Below are 16,114 nucleotides of genomic sequence, written 5' to 3'. Positions count from 1 at the left end.
AAATTAACGTATCCGATCATGATTATAAGCAAAAGTTAGCTTTGTAGATTTATTCAATAAATGATGTATGTAACAATTTTAAATGATGTATGTGACCATTTTAATGACCACATACATCATTTATTAAATGAATTTAAAAAGCTAACTTTTGCTTATAATAGTGACCGGAGGGTGTATATTATCAATCAAATTTAATGCGCATCAATTATTTGGTCTTTGACCATCTAATTCTTTGCAACAATGATATATACACACCTCCTTTTTTATACACTTCATTTCCACATATTTTTATTTCTATCTCTCTCATCTTATCATCTATCATATCTTATACTTTCTCTTTCTTACTTTTTCTTTTCTTCCTATCTCTCCTCCTCCACCTCTTCCCACCTCATTTTAAGGTGTGAAGATAACATTATTCAATTCTTTGGCATTAAATTTATGACACGAGTCAGATCGTACCAATAATGAGAGAACCAATTTTAATTTAAGATAAATTCATCAATTCATTTAAAAATATTTATAATATAAGTATTTAGTATAAAAATAATTTAAAATTGACTTGAGGAAAATTAATAAGAACATTAATTACCTTTCCGACGTATAAAAAATTAAAAACATTAATTATATATGAAATAAGTTAAAAATTCAAATTATTACTTAAATTTATATTACTATATGTAAAAAATGGGGTTGTCTAAATGACCCATAGTGAAAATTGGGTTAAATAACTCATGTTCTATGTGGACCAATCACATTTAAGATAAATATGTTGAATTTTTTATATTTTATTTATAATTTATTTAGGATTAAATATGTTTTTGTCCCTCTCTTATACGCATAAATATAAAATGGTACCTGAAAATATACACAAAAGTTTTAGTCCTTCAAAAATTTTATTTAATCTAAAATGGTCCTTATAATGTCATAAAACGTGCGTGACAATTTCAGGCCCTTCAAATTTTCTTCCATCACATTTAGTCTTCTTTCCATCATAATTATTTCATGAGGGAAGATTCATTGACTCTAGGAGTAAGTTAAAGAATCTATACTCCCAATGTGGCTGAGATTATTACCCTAAACTCTCATATGACTCCTTCCATTTGTTTCCCAAGTTCGCTAGAAAACAATGGAACATCAGAACATGGAACTGAGCAATCGAGCAAGTGGGTCTCGTTCGTTTTTATATATATTATATTATTTTGTGTTATCTTCACAAAACATGAACTGGGCATATCAGAAATTGAGCACGGTGCGGGGCTTCAAGCTATGATTTCTCCAATTGATTTAGTTGATAAAAGGGATCTTAATCTTGTTATCATACAAACTGATGGAAACATGGTCCGAAAAATTAAACAAACAGAGGAAATGGACCATTGTCTTGAAATTTTTTATCGCAAAACAAGGGTGGGAAGGGCTTCATCACATATTTTTTATTGAAGAAAAACCTATCTGCATATGAAATTGTCATAATCCTAATTATTGATCTTAACATACTCAAACAAGATGGTCTGATGGTGTGAGTGACTCCTTATAAGAAGAGCAAGGGTTTGTGATCCGTCAATAGGTGAGGCTTCAGATTGAGGTAGGGAAAATATGGATGGATTGGTGAGAGTGGAAAAGCAGGATTTGGCAATGAGTGAACGAGGAAACGAGAATACGTGAATTGGTGAGCCTCAATGTTTATTGTACAAGAAGAAGTCAACGTTTCCATTTTTGCATATGGTACAAGAAGCCATTTTTTGGTCCCTACGCAGGTAACATGAATTCATAAAACATAAAATCCAAGTGATGAGCTGAGAATCCCATGGCTGTGTTCATTGAGTTTTGGGATGAGATATGAAGTTCTAGGTTTTGAAATGATTATGAAGAGAGAAGGATGAAATTTAATGGAAGAAATTTTGGAGGGACTGAAATAGATGTGAAAAATAATTAAAAGGACTAAAATCTTTGTGTTTTTTTAAGGTACCATTTTAGATTCATTTGTATAAATTAGGGACCAAAAACATATTTAATCCTAAATAAATTAATAAATAAAATATAAAAAATAATCAATTTATCTTAAATGTGATTGGTCCACCTAAACAATGGGTTATTTAACTCAAATTTCAACATGGGTCATTTAGACAACCCCGTAAAAAATTTAAGATAACGTTAATAATTATTGATCACTTGATAAAAAGTATTAATTTTTTTTTTATGACAAGAGCTTACAAAAAAACAAAAGAAAAGGGAGAGAATTAAGCCCTCATGAATAAAGTGTCCCTTTGGTCCTCTCTCAACAATCTCTCAACAAGCGCAGAGTTCCATAAATGGGAATATCTCAAATTAGAAACTCAGACATAGAAGAAGCTCCTTGCTTAGCTAATAAAAAGTATTAATTAAAATAATATATATGAATAAAAATCATTTAATCACGTTAATTATTTAATTTAAATATGTTAAATAGACTTATGGTATGTTTGCATGTCGGAGTGAAAATAACTAGAAAAATTATAAGAAAGAATACAAATGGGAAATGAGACGATGACTTTTAAGTTTTTCATAAATATTGCATTTCACTTTTTAAGTATATATATATATATATATATATATATATATATATATATATATATTAAACTTTAAAGTGGTTTTTAAAATTGAGGAGGACTCCGTTTACTCGAGGAGTAAATTAAAAGACTCACTCTCAATCTCATCTCAGCCCTTGTTTTTATTATACATTAACGGTTGAGATTAGTGTTTCAAATCTGTCACGTGATCCTCTATTCCTGTCTCTTCCTCGTTCATCTTCACATGTGTTTACAGAAAAAGTAAAACTGTCATGTCCGGATGTCCTCCGGTGATGTTTGGCAAAATGACACACACATATATATATATATATATATATATATATATATATATATATATTTCCTCATGTACATAATTAATTAAGGGAAATCTCTACTAAGTACTAAGTATAGCTAAGCTTTTATACATGGCCAACAGGCCAATAAACCTGAAACTAAATGCCATAATGTTGAGTGAGCTAAAACTGAAGATGTATTTACAGAAACATGTTGAACCTGTGGTATTCCTGTAGTAGAATGCTTCACTTTCTGAAACTGTGGCATGGTTAACTTGTGCTTGCACTTGTGACTTCCATTAGGCCTTTAAAGTGGAAGAGTTTTAAGCCTTTTGATACTCCTCATGTGAGAAAATTGATTTAATAGCTTGTCCCTTTCCTGAAGAGACAGACTCTTTTTCTTCCTGATGTGGATTTTCTACACAAGAGTCTGCCGTGTTAGCAGTGTACGTAAGTATTGGTTTTAAATTTTGATCCTGGAGCCTGTGCTTTCTATAGTACACCTCAAGTCCTCAACTGTCTAGCATGTTCTACCACAGAAAGTACATACCCTATTATTCTTTCCTCTTCCAAAAGATCCATTTTTTTCTTCCCTTCAAGAGCATTCACACTAATCTTAGATTCTTCTAAAACTATACAATTACAATGTCTCTCATATATGCTGGAGAACCTGAGAAGGTAGTGGATTCTCATTCATCAAAAGAACTTGAGACATAACTACACCAAACTGTTCATCATTAAGAACTAGCAGCACAACTGCACAAGCACATTTTATAGAACACACACAAGCATGATATGGTCTATAGTTATCTAACTCCTCCCACATAACCTTCAATTCCATGTAGAAATCAGTTACACTCAAATAGAATTTTTCCTAAAAGCATTAAGTTCCTGCTGTAATTCTGCAACCCTCACAAGATCCCTTGTGAAAAAAGCTCTTTTAAATCAATCAAAACATCAACAGCAAGTTCTATTAACACAAAACTTTGTGCAATAGAACTAAAAAAAGAATTTAAGATTCAAGAATGTACCAAATTATTGCACCTTTCTCAGGTACCTCAATCCTTGGATCATATGAGTTTGCGATTATTGCTCTCTCCATTGCTCTTGCCCAAGAATGGTAATTTTTACCATTTAGGGGATGATTGACAAGAGCAACTCAAGGATTCTCTGATGGCTGAATATAGAAGGGGCTAGCTGGATTTTGTGCTGGATCATCTGGTGGAGGAGGTGGGGGTACATGGCCACCATTGGTCAAAACATCGAATCAGAGGTCGCAGCAGAGCTTCAAATTAAAAGTGAAGCTCTGATACCATAAAAGTGAGAGAAATGGAAAGTGAGAAAAAATGTAACTGAATTGAATGAACAGAATTCATTAATTGAGTAATTGTGTATACAAGCAATTTATAGTAACTGAAGCTCTAACAGAAAAATAAATGCTTACTAACTATCGTTAACTAACCGTAACTAACTAAGTACAATAGTAACTATAGTATTATAGTAATGAACTGAAAGTGGTTGTAACTTGCTGCATAATCTACTTTTTCTTTATTGTTTGAATCTGTTGAATATTATTATTAAGATTTAGTTTAAAAATAGAGATATGGTTCAGATATAGGTTTCTATTATAGATTAGTATCTTAGGTTTCTATTATAGATTATAGATTAGTATCTTCAAGATTTAGGAAGATATAGTTTAGATATCTCTTTTACATCTATATATATTGTACAAGTTCATCAATATATGAAATCATCAGAAATTATCATATTCAAGTTGGTATCCAGAGCTAGGTTTTTAGGTTTCTTTCTCTCTTTACTGGTTTGTTGTTCCAGCAGCCACTGTGCTGCTGCCGCTCGTTTTTTTTCCGGTGGTTAAGTGACTTCACGACCACCGCCATCAGAACCAGAGGCCGCCGATCTGCTCTCCGACGAAATTTCAACTTCGTCCGACCACCCACACGCCGCCACGCGCCGCCACAGCACCACAGCTTCGCGGGCGCGTGAGTTCCACGCGTCGCCTTCCAGGCCGCCACGCGCCATTTTTCCGCCACCAGAGTGATCGCCCGGCCTTCCTCTTTCCCTTTTGGCCACGTTTGGTTTGTGGGTCTTTTGTTTTGACCCTGTTTCGTGCCACCTCTCATTGTTGGCAAAGTTTGGTTTGGTTTGTTTTTAGGTGCTGTTTTGGACGTCCTCCTTGACGGCTCCCATCGTTTGCCCAATTTTGTTTATTTGTGCTTTGTCTCTTTGGTATTTTTCCTCTTTTCTTCATGGCTGAAGAGAAGAAGAGTTTGGTGTCTTATGCTTTTTCCGGATCTCCTAAAATTACCTCGGAAAAGCTTAATGGAAAGAACTATTTGAGTTGGCGTGATGCTGTTGACATTTGGTTTGTTGGTCAGGGATTATCTGACCATCTTTCTTTCAAGGTTTCTGACATTGATGCTTCGAAAAAAGACGATTGGAAGAAAGTTGATGCTCAGCTTGTATCCTTGTTATGGCAGTCGATTGAACCGAGTTTGATGCTTCACTTTCGCACTTACAAAACTTGTTATGATATTTGGAAGACAGCTGAAACCTTTTATGCGAATGATGTTCAAAGGCTTTATGAGACAGCTCAAGGTATATCGTCTCTTCATATGACAGATTCTGACCTGCCCTCCTATCTGAAGAAGGCTCAGTCTCTTTGTGATGAAGTCAAACTGATGTTGGAAAATGATGATGTAAAGGAGATGAAAAAGAAGATTGATAATCTGCTCATGGTACTTGTTCTCCATGGCCTCCATAAAGACTATGAATCTATTCGAAATCAAACTCTGACAAATTCTGCTATCCCTACAGTTGCAGAGCTTATTGGTCGTTTAATTAGGGTTCCGCCACCAGAGATGGATTCTCACACCGCTTCCGAGTCATCTGTTTTGGCCTCTAACTCCTCTGGTCGAGGTCGAGGTCGAGGTCGTGGAGGTAGATATGGAGGTAGAGATGGAGGTCGTGGTAGAGGAAGAAACAATCTTCATTGTTCCTATTGCAATATGGACGACCACACTCAGGATCGTTGCTACCACTTAGTTGGGTTTCCTAGCAAAACTGCCGCTGTTGCTCAATCTCCGGTACATGGTATTGAACAAAAGCTCGAATCTGAGGAACATCGTCTTTCTGCTAGTGAATACAAGGAATTTCTTCAACTTAAGGAAGCTCAACAATCCTCTTCCTCAGCCACCGTAGCACATGCTGGTAATTCTACCATTTGTCTCTCTCAATCTGCAGGATCGTGGATTTTAGATTCTGGTGCTTCTGATCATATGGCTGGTAATCCTTCCCTTTTCAATAATTTGACACCTCCTAAAGCACCTCATAATGTTACTCTTGCTGATGGATCTAAAGCACAAGTCAAGGGCATTGGTCAAGCTTCACCCCTTTCCTCTTTATCCTTAGATTATGTCTTCTTTGTACCCGGTTCCCCTTTTAATTTAATTTCCATAAGCCGACTTACTCGTGCTTTGAATTGTTCCATAACCTTTGTTTCTGATTCTTTTCTCATACAGGACCGAAGTACCGGGAAGACGATTGGAGTTGGATATGAATCACGTGGTCTCTATTACATGCAACCTTATCTATCAACACTATGTGCAGTCTCCGAGTCTCCTGATCTTTTGCATCGTCGGTTGGGTCACCCAAGTCTTGAAAGGTTGAAGCAAATGGTTCCGAAGCTTTCTCACTTGAAGACATTGGAGTGTGAGTCATGTCAACTTGGAAAGCATGTTAGAGCATCCTTTCCATCTAGTATTAGTAGTCCCACTGTATCACCGTTTGACCTCGTTCATTCTGATGTTTGGGGTCCAAGTCGTGTTCCGTCAGTTTTAGGATTTAGGTATTATGTTACCTTCATTGATGACTTTTCAAGATGTACTTGGTTATTTTTAATGAAAGATCGTTCTGAGTTATTTGATGTTTTTAAGACTTTTTGTTTTGAGATCAAGAACCAATTTGGAAAGACTATTCGCGCTTTACGCAGCGATAATGCAAAAGAATATTTCTCTGTGCAGTTTACTTCATTCTTGGCATCTCATGGCATCATTCATCAATCCAGTTGCCCTCATACACCACAACAAAATGGTGTGGCTGAACGTAAGCATCGTCATTTGGTAGACACAGCCCGAACTTTATTAATCACTGCTAACGCACCATTGAAGTTTTGGAGTGATGCCATTCTTATTGCATGTTATTTAATCAATCGCATGCCATCTGCTGTTCTTGGTAATAAGGTTCCTCACAGTATTTTGCACCCTCAAGACACCCTTTATGTTGTTCCTCTCCGGGTGTTTGGCTCTACCTGCTTTGTTCATAATCTTTCCCCTGGATGTGACAAGTTGGCTGCACGAGCTATTAAATGTATATTTCTTGGATACTCTCGCTGTCAGAAGGGATACCGGTGTTACTCACCAACTACACAACGGTTCTATGTGAGTGCGGATGTTACTTTCTTTGAGGATAAACCATTCTTTGACTCAGCATCCGACGTGGCTTCGCAAGATTTTATTGACCCTGGTATTACATCTCCAGTATTACCTGTGCCACTCGCTGACTCTCGTCGATTTGGTATTACTTATGAGCGACGACGATCAGACATATCATGACCTTCTCCTACAGTTGAGACTCGTGATTCAGATCCAGCTCCAACATCTCCTCCTGATGACCAGCCTATTGCTCTTCGTAAAGGTAATCGTTCCACAGTTAATCCTCATCCCATTTATAACTTCCTAAGTTATCATCGCATATCACCTTCCTATTGTTCCTTTGTGTCTGCCTTGTCTTCTGTTACTATTCCTAAATCAGTTCAAGAAGCACTGTCACATCCTGGATGGAGACAAGCTATGATTGACGAGATGACTGCCTTGGAAGCCAATCATACGTGGACACTTCTTCCACTTCCTCATGGTAAATCTACCGTTGGATGTCGATGGGTCTTTACCATTAAGGTTGGCCCTGATGGACAGGTGGATCGCTTAAAGGCCCGACTTGTTGCCAAACGGTACACTCAGATATATGGTTTTGATTATGGTGATACTTTCTCTCCCGTTGCTAAGATGGCATTTGTTCGTTTGTTTTTAGCTATTGCTGCCATTCACCATTGGCCGTTGTATCAACTTGATATTAAGAACGCTTTCTTACATGGTGATTTAGAGGAGGAGATTTATATGGAGCAACCACCTAGGTTTGTTGCTCAGGGGGAGTTAGGTAAGGTTTGCCGGTTGAAGAAATCTCTATATGGTTTAAAGCAGTCACCTCGAGCTTGGTTTGGGAAGTTTAGCAAAGTCATTCAAGAGTTTGGCATGATTCGTTGTGAAGCCGATCATTCTGTGTTTCTTAAACGCTCATCATCCAGTCAATCCATTTATCTTGTCGTGTATGTGGATGATATTGTCATTACAAGAGTTGAAGTTTTGTGAGTTAGGACCTATGGAGCTTGCTTGTGATAACCAATCAGCTTTGTATCTTTCCTCAAATCCAATTTTTCATGAGAGGACCAAACATATAGAGGTCGACTGTCATTTTATCAGAGAGAAGATACTCTCAGGCGTAATCAAGACTTCCTATGTTCAATCTAGGGATCAACTTGCAGATATGTTAACCAAGTCTTTACGAGGGCCTAGGATACAATATATATGTAACAAGCTGGATGCATTAGATATATATGCTCCAGCTTGAGGGGGAGTGTTGAATATTATTATTAAGATTTAGTTTAAAAATAGAGATATGGTTCAGATATAGGTTTCTATTATAGATTAGTATCTTAGGTTTCTATTATAGATTATAGATTAGTATCTTCAAGATTTAGGAAGATATAGTTTAGATATCTCTTTTACATCTATATATATTGTACAAGTTCATCAATATATGAAATCATCAGAAATTATCATATTCAAGTGAATCATATAAACTCATTTCAATTTCAATTTCAATTGAGAAATACAAACAAGAATATATATCCTAAAACATTTCACTACCTAAAGTCCTAAACCAATCAAAATGATTTGAACTGGCTGTTGTAAGTGATTCTCGTGAGTATCTTGCCACTAGGAGACTGGATATTGTTGCAACAAGACGAAAAGAGCATGGATTTCTTTCAATGAGTGAGAGTTTAGCTTCTTCAATCCTTTCACTTCCCCTGCTATCTATTTTTGTCAGGAAGCAATTCTTAGAGTTGTTGCTTCAATTCTTCATCGGTATTTCTGAATTTTCCAAAGGATGATAAAACCAAATCCAGCTTAAAAACAACATATTAGTCAACCATAGTCACAATGCTGTATACTTTATTCCTTATACAAGGTATTAGGGATTATGCTTTGTCATTTTCATGCTTGTCTACAATTTATAAACTTCAAATTCCCAATTATACTTCTGAATTTCAGCTTCTTGATGAAAGTAATCGCTTCAGACACTGAGTAAGCAGAAAAGCATTTGTTGCTGCTTTCCTCTCAAATTTACAATGGACAATGGTTTGTCAAATCCTATTTAGTTTGGTTTCTGGTTCATCTACGATAGGCTGAATCCCAGAATTTGATTAATCTATAATTGGAGTTTGGAGAGAATTTAATTATATATTAATTTGGATTTGGCTCCTCTCAAGTGAGGTAAGAATCACTTGAGAGTTAGAATGTTGATTTCTCAATCAACTATGGAGACCGTTGATCATGTACTCACATTTGTATAACAAATTTGGTGTTTTTTTTTAACAACTCAACTCAAACTATGATTTCCTAATTATTTGTGACAATTTATGTTAACCTCTAAAAATTAAAATGACTCACTCATTTTAAAAAGAGTTAAAGTCTGTTAAACCAATTAATTTCATCATGGTTATCTAGATAGCATCCAAGGATTATTGCATTTTCTGTGAAGAAGAGACAGTTTGTGTTTTCTTGGACTCTTATCCTCTAGTTTTTAAAGTATATATTGTGAGAACATAAACAATTTTTTTAGAATGTAAAAACTGTTATTAAACAGAAAAAGGATAGTAGAAACATCAAATAACAATGTGAATATAGTTCTCCAGTACAACAAAGTAAATCCTAAAATCAAAGAAAAATCGCGCAGATATCTAATTGAAGCCATAGAGCGCCTTAATCCCATCTATATCATCACTTGTGAGATCCACCTTCTTCGTTCGTGATGGTATAAAAGGGTACATGATAGCGTTTTGGTCTTTTGAATGGCCCAACCCTAGCAAGTGCCCAATCTCATGCACTGCCACACTTTCCAGGTCCATTGCCCTGTCTACAGGTGACTGTGTGACATCACCAGACGCCACCCAGTACTCATCAGCATCCAAGTGGAAATGTCCATCGGTGGGAGCGAATGCATGCGCAAGTACCCCCATCGGGCCATCAAAAGGGCTACCGTCACCGTGGGCCCCATGGTAGAACGCAACCTTGATGTCGGCCATCTCATACGACGACGTCTCCTCAAATGCTATATTCACCACCGGCGTCCACTGATTGAAAGCGCTCGCAATCGCGCTTTTGTAGTCATTGTGGAGATTGTTTTGTGGCAAGAATGCGTAGGTTAGTTGTTTTGTTCCCTCCGGCCATCGCGGGTCACCTTCGAAAAATGAGTAGAGGGAAACCATGTGGAAGTGTGTCTTATCATTGCCCATCGACCTAGTGCTACCCGTGGTGGTGTTCCCCTTTTCTGCATGAAAGTTGTCCGGAACACCGCATCGTGGTTGCATCATGTGCTTGACAGTGTAGTCGTCAAGCTCGCCGGTGACGTTGAGGTGGAAGTTCTTTTGATAGGTTTGAATGGCAAACACGAGGGTTTCATCAAAGTCATCATTGAAGTTGGTGGGTAGTGCGCTAGGGATGTAGCCAAACTGGTGGAAGTAGTTTTTCACAGTTGACAAGCCTTTGTGAGTTTGGCCAGGGCGAGAACTAGTGAAGTCTTGTAAGGCTTCCCATGGATTGTGTTTTTGCATGGAGGACATGCTAGAGGGAAATGATCGAGCTGAAATTGTGGGGAATGGGATGGTGAAAAAATAAAGAATAGCAAAAGTAGCAAAGAAAAGACCATGGTGGTGGTGTAGAGTCATGTTTAATTTGGTTGGGGATTTGAGGAAGCTGAATGAGGAGTTGGAGAAAATAGTATATGAGGAAGGAATATATATATATGAGCTGAATGAGTCATGTTGAATGTGCATCTTCATGGTATTTGATCACGTAAATATTTTCATGAGAATGATGGAGGATTCATATTAATTAGGCAATATCAAATATGTGATGAGCGCCAAATCTTGCCTTCGGTTATTTCACATTGAGTAATTAATCAAAATAATGATTCAAGCGTTATGTCTTTTTTTTTTAAGTGGAAGCGTTATGTCTTTAAAACATATATATTGTGTCATTCTTGGACCATAATTAAATATCCAATTGCCTCATGCTACAAAAGGCATGGCTTCGAAACACAAAAAAGAAAAAATAAGAGCAGTAACAAAACAAATTTCCATGCACGCATGGTATCCCTCTTTATTCTTTGATCTTTCTTAATTATTGAAGTCACAAGCCGGTTAGAGGTAAATAAATTTGCGTGCATATGTTTATATGTCCATTAATACAAACAATTGTCTCTTGAAATTGTTTAATGCCTTAAATGCAATTTTTTTGAAATGGCCTTAAATGCAATTGATTTTCTTGAAGGGGGAGGGAATATAAATAAATAATTGCATTGATGTTTTTAAAACGAAATTACATTGATGTTTTTTATTGAAATTGCATTAATGTTATTCGTGTGATCAATATTATATTTGTAATTTGTAGTTTTTGTTTCTTGTCTGTTTAATTTTTTGATATACCAAAAAAAAAAGGAGTTTTCAAAAAAAATATTATATATAGAGAAAATTTATTTTGCTGATTCGCTTGATAAACAATGATTCAATAGAAAGTGGGACCAACAACGTTCAGCACACAATTGGTAGGAGTTGAGCTTAAACATTTAATTTGATGTTCAATCTTAGGTGTACATTATAAGCTAATTATGTCAAACATAGCTTTAATGCAATGTTTTGGAGAAATATTTGTTCAAAAAACTTATCAATTTAATGTGATCGTCGACGAGATGATTAATCTCATTGTTACCGGCTATGAGGCCAGAAGACCTTTGGGAAATAGAGTGAGGAAATATTTTTTGCATACCCCAAAATTATATGTCCGACCCTAAAAGAATTTTCTAAAATATTCTTGTAAAAATTCTTTCAGAAGTTAAGCTTTTAAAGAAATAGATTTCGTTATGCTTTCAGAATTTATAATTTTTTTTCTTCAAATTAAAATTTTGGCATTGCTCCGGTACCCATTGAAAATAAGAGAGCACAATACTTTTTAGTTCATTTTTTACCATACAAAAGTCTTATTTGTAAATTTTAAAAAGTCTATTATAGAGAAAACATGACTAAAAGGTATGGAACCCTCCATTTTTGAAAGGGTTCCAAAGAAATTGCATAAAAATTCAGGTGTAGTTTGCAAGTAAAAAAAAAAATTCTAAAAGTTTAAATCTTTTGCTTCCAACCGTCCACGTACCAGAACTTTAATTCATGAAAAAAAAAACAATTTACAATTTCAAACGGACCAAATTATTTCCTGTCTGTCTCTCTGTAATAACTTTTTTTAATTAAAGATTTTATTTAAAAAAAATTATGATGTTTATTTCAGTTTTTTAAAATTTATTATTTAATAATGAAATAAAATTATTTCAAAAACTATTTTGATTAGTTTTTATTGGAAAAATTTATATATAATAACTGGAATCAATTTCGAGCTGTCCTTCCCAGCATCGACGACGGTACTGATTTCAGGCGGTGGCTCATGGGGCTTCTTCAGAAGAGGGAGTGTGGAATGGCGGTGGCGGTTCTCCGGTGGGGTTGGAGATGGTGTAACAATGCAGTGTTTGGTGAGAAGGTTTGGCACCTGAACCAAGTTTTGCGGAAAATCCTTCTTGATGTCTCGTCTTGGCAGGATTACATGGGAACCAATGTCATGAGAGGGTCAAGCAGTAGTAGCAGCGGTACCAATAGTCGTGATTATTATCTCAAGGTGGACGGGAGTTGGAACCCAACCACAAGAATGATGGGGGGTGCAGCAGTGCTGCTAGCACCTGATGGCTCTTGGAGCGTTGCGGTTTCAAAGAGCCGATGGGGCGGTTCTGTTTTCCGGGCAAAAATATGGGTTGTTGAGCTTGGGTTGGCACTTGCTTGGAGCATGGGAATTCGTAGCTTGGATAGTGCTTCTTATTGTCTTGAGGTCGTGTAGGTCGTCCAAGCGCCGACGGTGGCAGAATCCTTTTGGGAACAAGAAGCGCTTCTGGAAGCTAGAGTTTGGTTCCAGTGAGATTGGAGAATTTCTCTCAAGCATATACCTAGGGAGCGAAACAACGTGGCTGACTTTTTTTCTAGGAAACTGCTAGGGAGGAGTCTCAATACCGGATGGAGGGGCAACCACCATCAGCGGTTTATGAGTTGTTATTCTTAGATGCTTTGGCGTAGTTTTTTAGCTTGTTTATCTTTCCTCTGTAACCAAAAAAAAAAAGAGAGAAAATTATGAAGGGATTTAATTTTTTGAGTGTTAACCAAGGTATCTACGACCGACTAATTCATCGCTTCACTCTCCGCGCACTAACCGGTATGAGGCTTACTGATGAGTTAATTTTTTTTTTCATTCACAAGAGTTGGTATCGATCCCTCAACCACTTGCTTAAGGGACGAAGTGCTAAACTCCACTACGTCAATTCACTTAGTTAAAGAGAAAAAGAAAACTGCAAAATACAAAGATCATTAATAATTAAATAGTATTTTTTAATATAAACTGAAGACAAAATTTTAACTAATTTACAATTTGGGAATGTATCTTATGAGATTCTTATATAAAATTTGATAAAGATAACCAATACCTTAATTCAAAGACAAATCGCATAGATATCTAATTGATGCCATATAACTCTCGAATCCCTTCTATATCATCACTAGTGAGATCCACCTTCTTTACTCGTGATGATATAAGAGGGTACATGATAGCATTTTGGTCGCTCGAATGACCCAACCCTAGCAAGTGTCCAATCTCATGCACTGCCACAGTTTCTAGGTCCATTGCCCTCTCCACCGGTGATGTTGTGACATCACCAGATGCCATCCAATACTCATCAGCATCCAAGTGGAAACGTCCATCAGTGGGAGCGAATGAGTGCGCAAGTTCCCCCATCGGGCCATCGAAAGGGCTATCATCACCATGGTACCCTTGGAAGAACGCAACCTTGATGTTGGCCATCTCATACGACGATGTCTCCTCAAATGCTATCTTCACCACTGGCGTCCACTGATTGAACGCGCTCGCAATCGCGCTTTTGTAGTCGTCATGGAGTTGGTTTTCTGGCAAGAATGCGTAGGTCAGTTGATTTGTTCCCTCTGGCCATCGTGGGTAGCCTTCGAAAAATGAGTAGAGGGAACCCATGTGGAAGTGCACCTTATCATTGCTTACCAACCTAGTGCTACTAAAAAAATAGTTAATAAGACAGAAATTTAACTTTAAAACTAATAATAACTAATTGAAAAACGATATATAAATTTGTTAAATGCAATGAACCAATAGGACTATTTATAAATAATAAATATTTTTTTATAAAACTTTAAATTCATGTCTTGAACACTATTGATTCATTAACCTTGGATGAAGTTATCTACATCATTATTTAGACAAACCCCTTTACAACAATATCTAATAGCTTAAACTTCAACTATATCTAAGTATGGGTGATATCATCACACTTACACGAGAGACTAACTTTGTTAAGATTTTTTATAAGAAAATGCTCGATTTTCTCTTTACCTGGTTTGTTGCGCAGTGGTGGAGTTCCTCATTTTGGTGTGGATGATGTCTGGAACGCCGCATCGTGGATGCGTCATGTGCTTGACAGTGTTGTTGTCAAGCTCGCCGGTGACATTGAGGTGATAGTTCTTTTGATAGGTTTGAATGGCATACACTAGGGTTTCATCAAAGACATCAGTAAAGTTGGTGGGTGGCGCATTTGGAATGTACCCGAACCGGTGGAAGTAGTTTTTGACAGTTGACAAGTCTTTGTGAGTTTGGCCAGGGCGAGAATTGGTGAAGTTGTGAAAGCCTTCCCATGACTTGTGTTTGTGCATGTGGGAAATGCTAGGAGTGGGAAATGATCGAGCTGAAATTGTGGGGAATGAGATGGTGAAAAAATAAAGAATTGCAAGAGCAACAAAGAAAAGACCATGGTGATGGTGTAGAGTCATGTTTGGTTGGGGATTTGAGGAAGCTGAATGATGAGTTGGAGAAACTAGTATAGAAGAGGAAGGAATATATATGTTCATGTGATAGCAGTGATACACAGTGGCGGAGCCAGGAATTTTGGGGAGCCTGGGCAAGGTTAAGTCTAAGCCTAACTGCCGACAGCTGACGTTTGACCCATGTTTTTAAATTGCGGTCGTGGTTGCAGGTGTTGCGGTATTACGACGTAAATAACCTGTTGCAATGACTATTATTGCGATATTTTTTTTACTTGAATAAATAGTAGTAGAGATAATAATTGTTCTAAACGTTGAAATACTCGAATCGATGATAACTAAAATATTATTTTTAACAACATATATAATATATTAAAAGAAATAACTATTTATATCACTCTAATATTTTTAATATACTTTGTAAAGTAGTAATAATAATCTATACTAATTATATGATCTTTAAACATGCTACCAAACCAAATTTAAAACATTATAACTTATTTTTTTCTAATAGAATAATGGTAAGGTTTTTTTTTTAAAAATATTGAAACATAGAACATGAGTACAAGTTGCCAAACTTTTTGCAATATATATTACCTAAATAATACTTTTTTTTCTTAAAAAAACACTAACGAAACCTAGTGGTTTTTTCACTAGTTTAAAAATATTTACACATCCCTTTTTCATTTACCTTTTTTTTTGTCAAAAAAACCACACAGCCCACTTAAAAATACAAACGATGGCCCAAAACTCTTTTAAGAATACCCAAATGTCAAACCCTAATTATTTACCCTTGCTTCTACCCTATCAGATTTATTGTCATCAGCAGAACAGCCGTCAACTACAAGCAGCCAAAGGTGTGGTGGTAGTGCCAACTCCAATCTGTGCCTTCTTCTCCCTCTGGTCCCGTAAGACGAAAAACAGTTCTGCAAGATATTTTGTTAGTATAATTTGCAAGAAAAAAAATTATGATTTTAGATAATACGTAT

The 16,114-nt window shown here is 36.3% G+C and overlaps 2 protein-coding genes across 2 annotated transcripts; both read right to left on the bottom strand.

Annotated features, from left to right (window-relative positions):
- Positions 1 to 9,935: 9,935 nt before the first annotated feature.
- On the bottom strand, positions 9,936 to 10,922 carry LOC130737079 (metalloendoproteinase 1-like). Its single transcript, XM_057588849.1, has one exon. It carries the CDS (start codon positions 10,920 to 10,922, stop codon positions 9,936 to 9,938), a length of 987 nt encoding a protein of 328 aa, XP_057444832.1.
- A 2,875-nt stretch (positions 10,923 to 13,797) lies between these two features.
- Positions 13,798 to 15,273, bottom strand: LOC130735727 (metalloendoproteinase 1-like). The gene is made up of 2 exons (XM_057587632.1): positions 14,715 to 15,273; positions 13,798 to 14,337 (listed from the first exon to the last, which is right to left on the bottom strand). The coding sequence occupies exons 1-2, from the start codon at positions 15,210 to 15,212 to the stop codon at positions 13,798 to 13,800; spliced, it is 1,038 nt and encodes a 345-aa protein (XP_057443615.1). The 5' UTR covers positions 15,213 to 15,273.
- Between the last annotated feature and the right edge of the window lie 841 nt (positions 15,274 to 16,114).

This window comes from Lotus japonicus, chromosome 2 (genome assembly GCF_012489685.1).
Source record: "Lotus japonicus ecotype B-129 chromosome 2, LjGifu_v1.2".
NCBI lineage: Eukaryota > Viridiplantae > Streptophyta > Magnoliopsida > Fabales > Fabaceae > Lotus > Lotus japonicus.
This window is presented reverse-complemented; position numbering and strand designations above follow the sequence as displayed.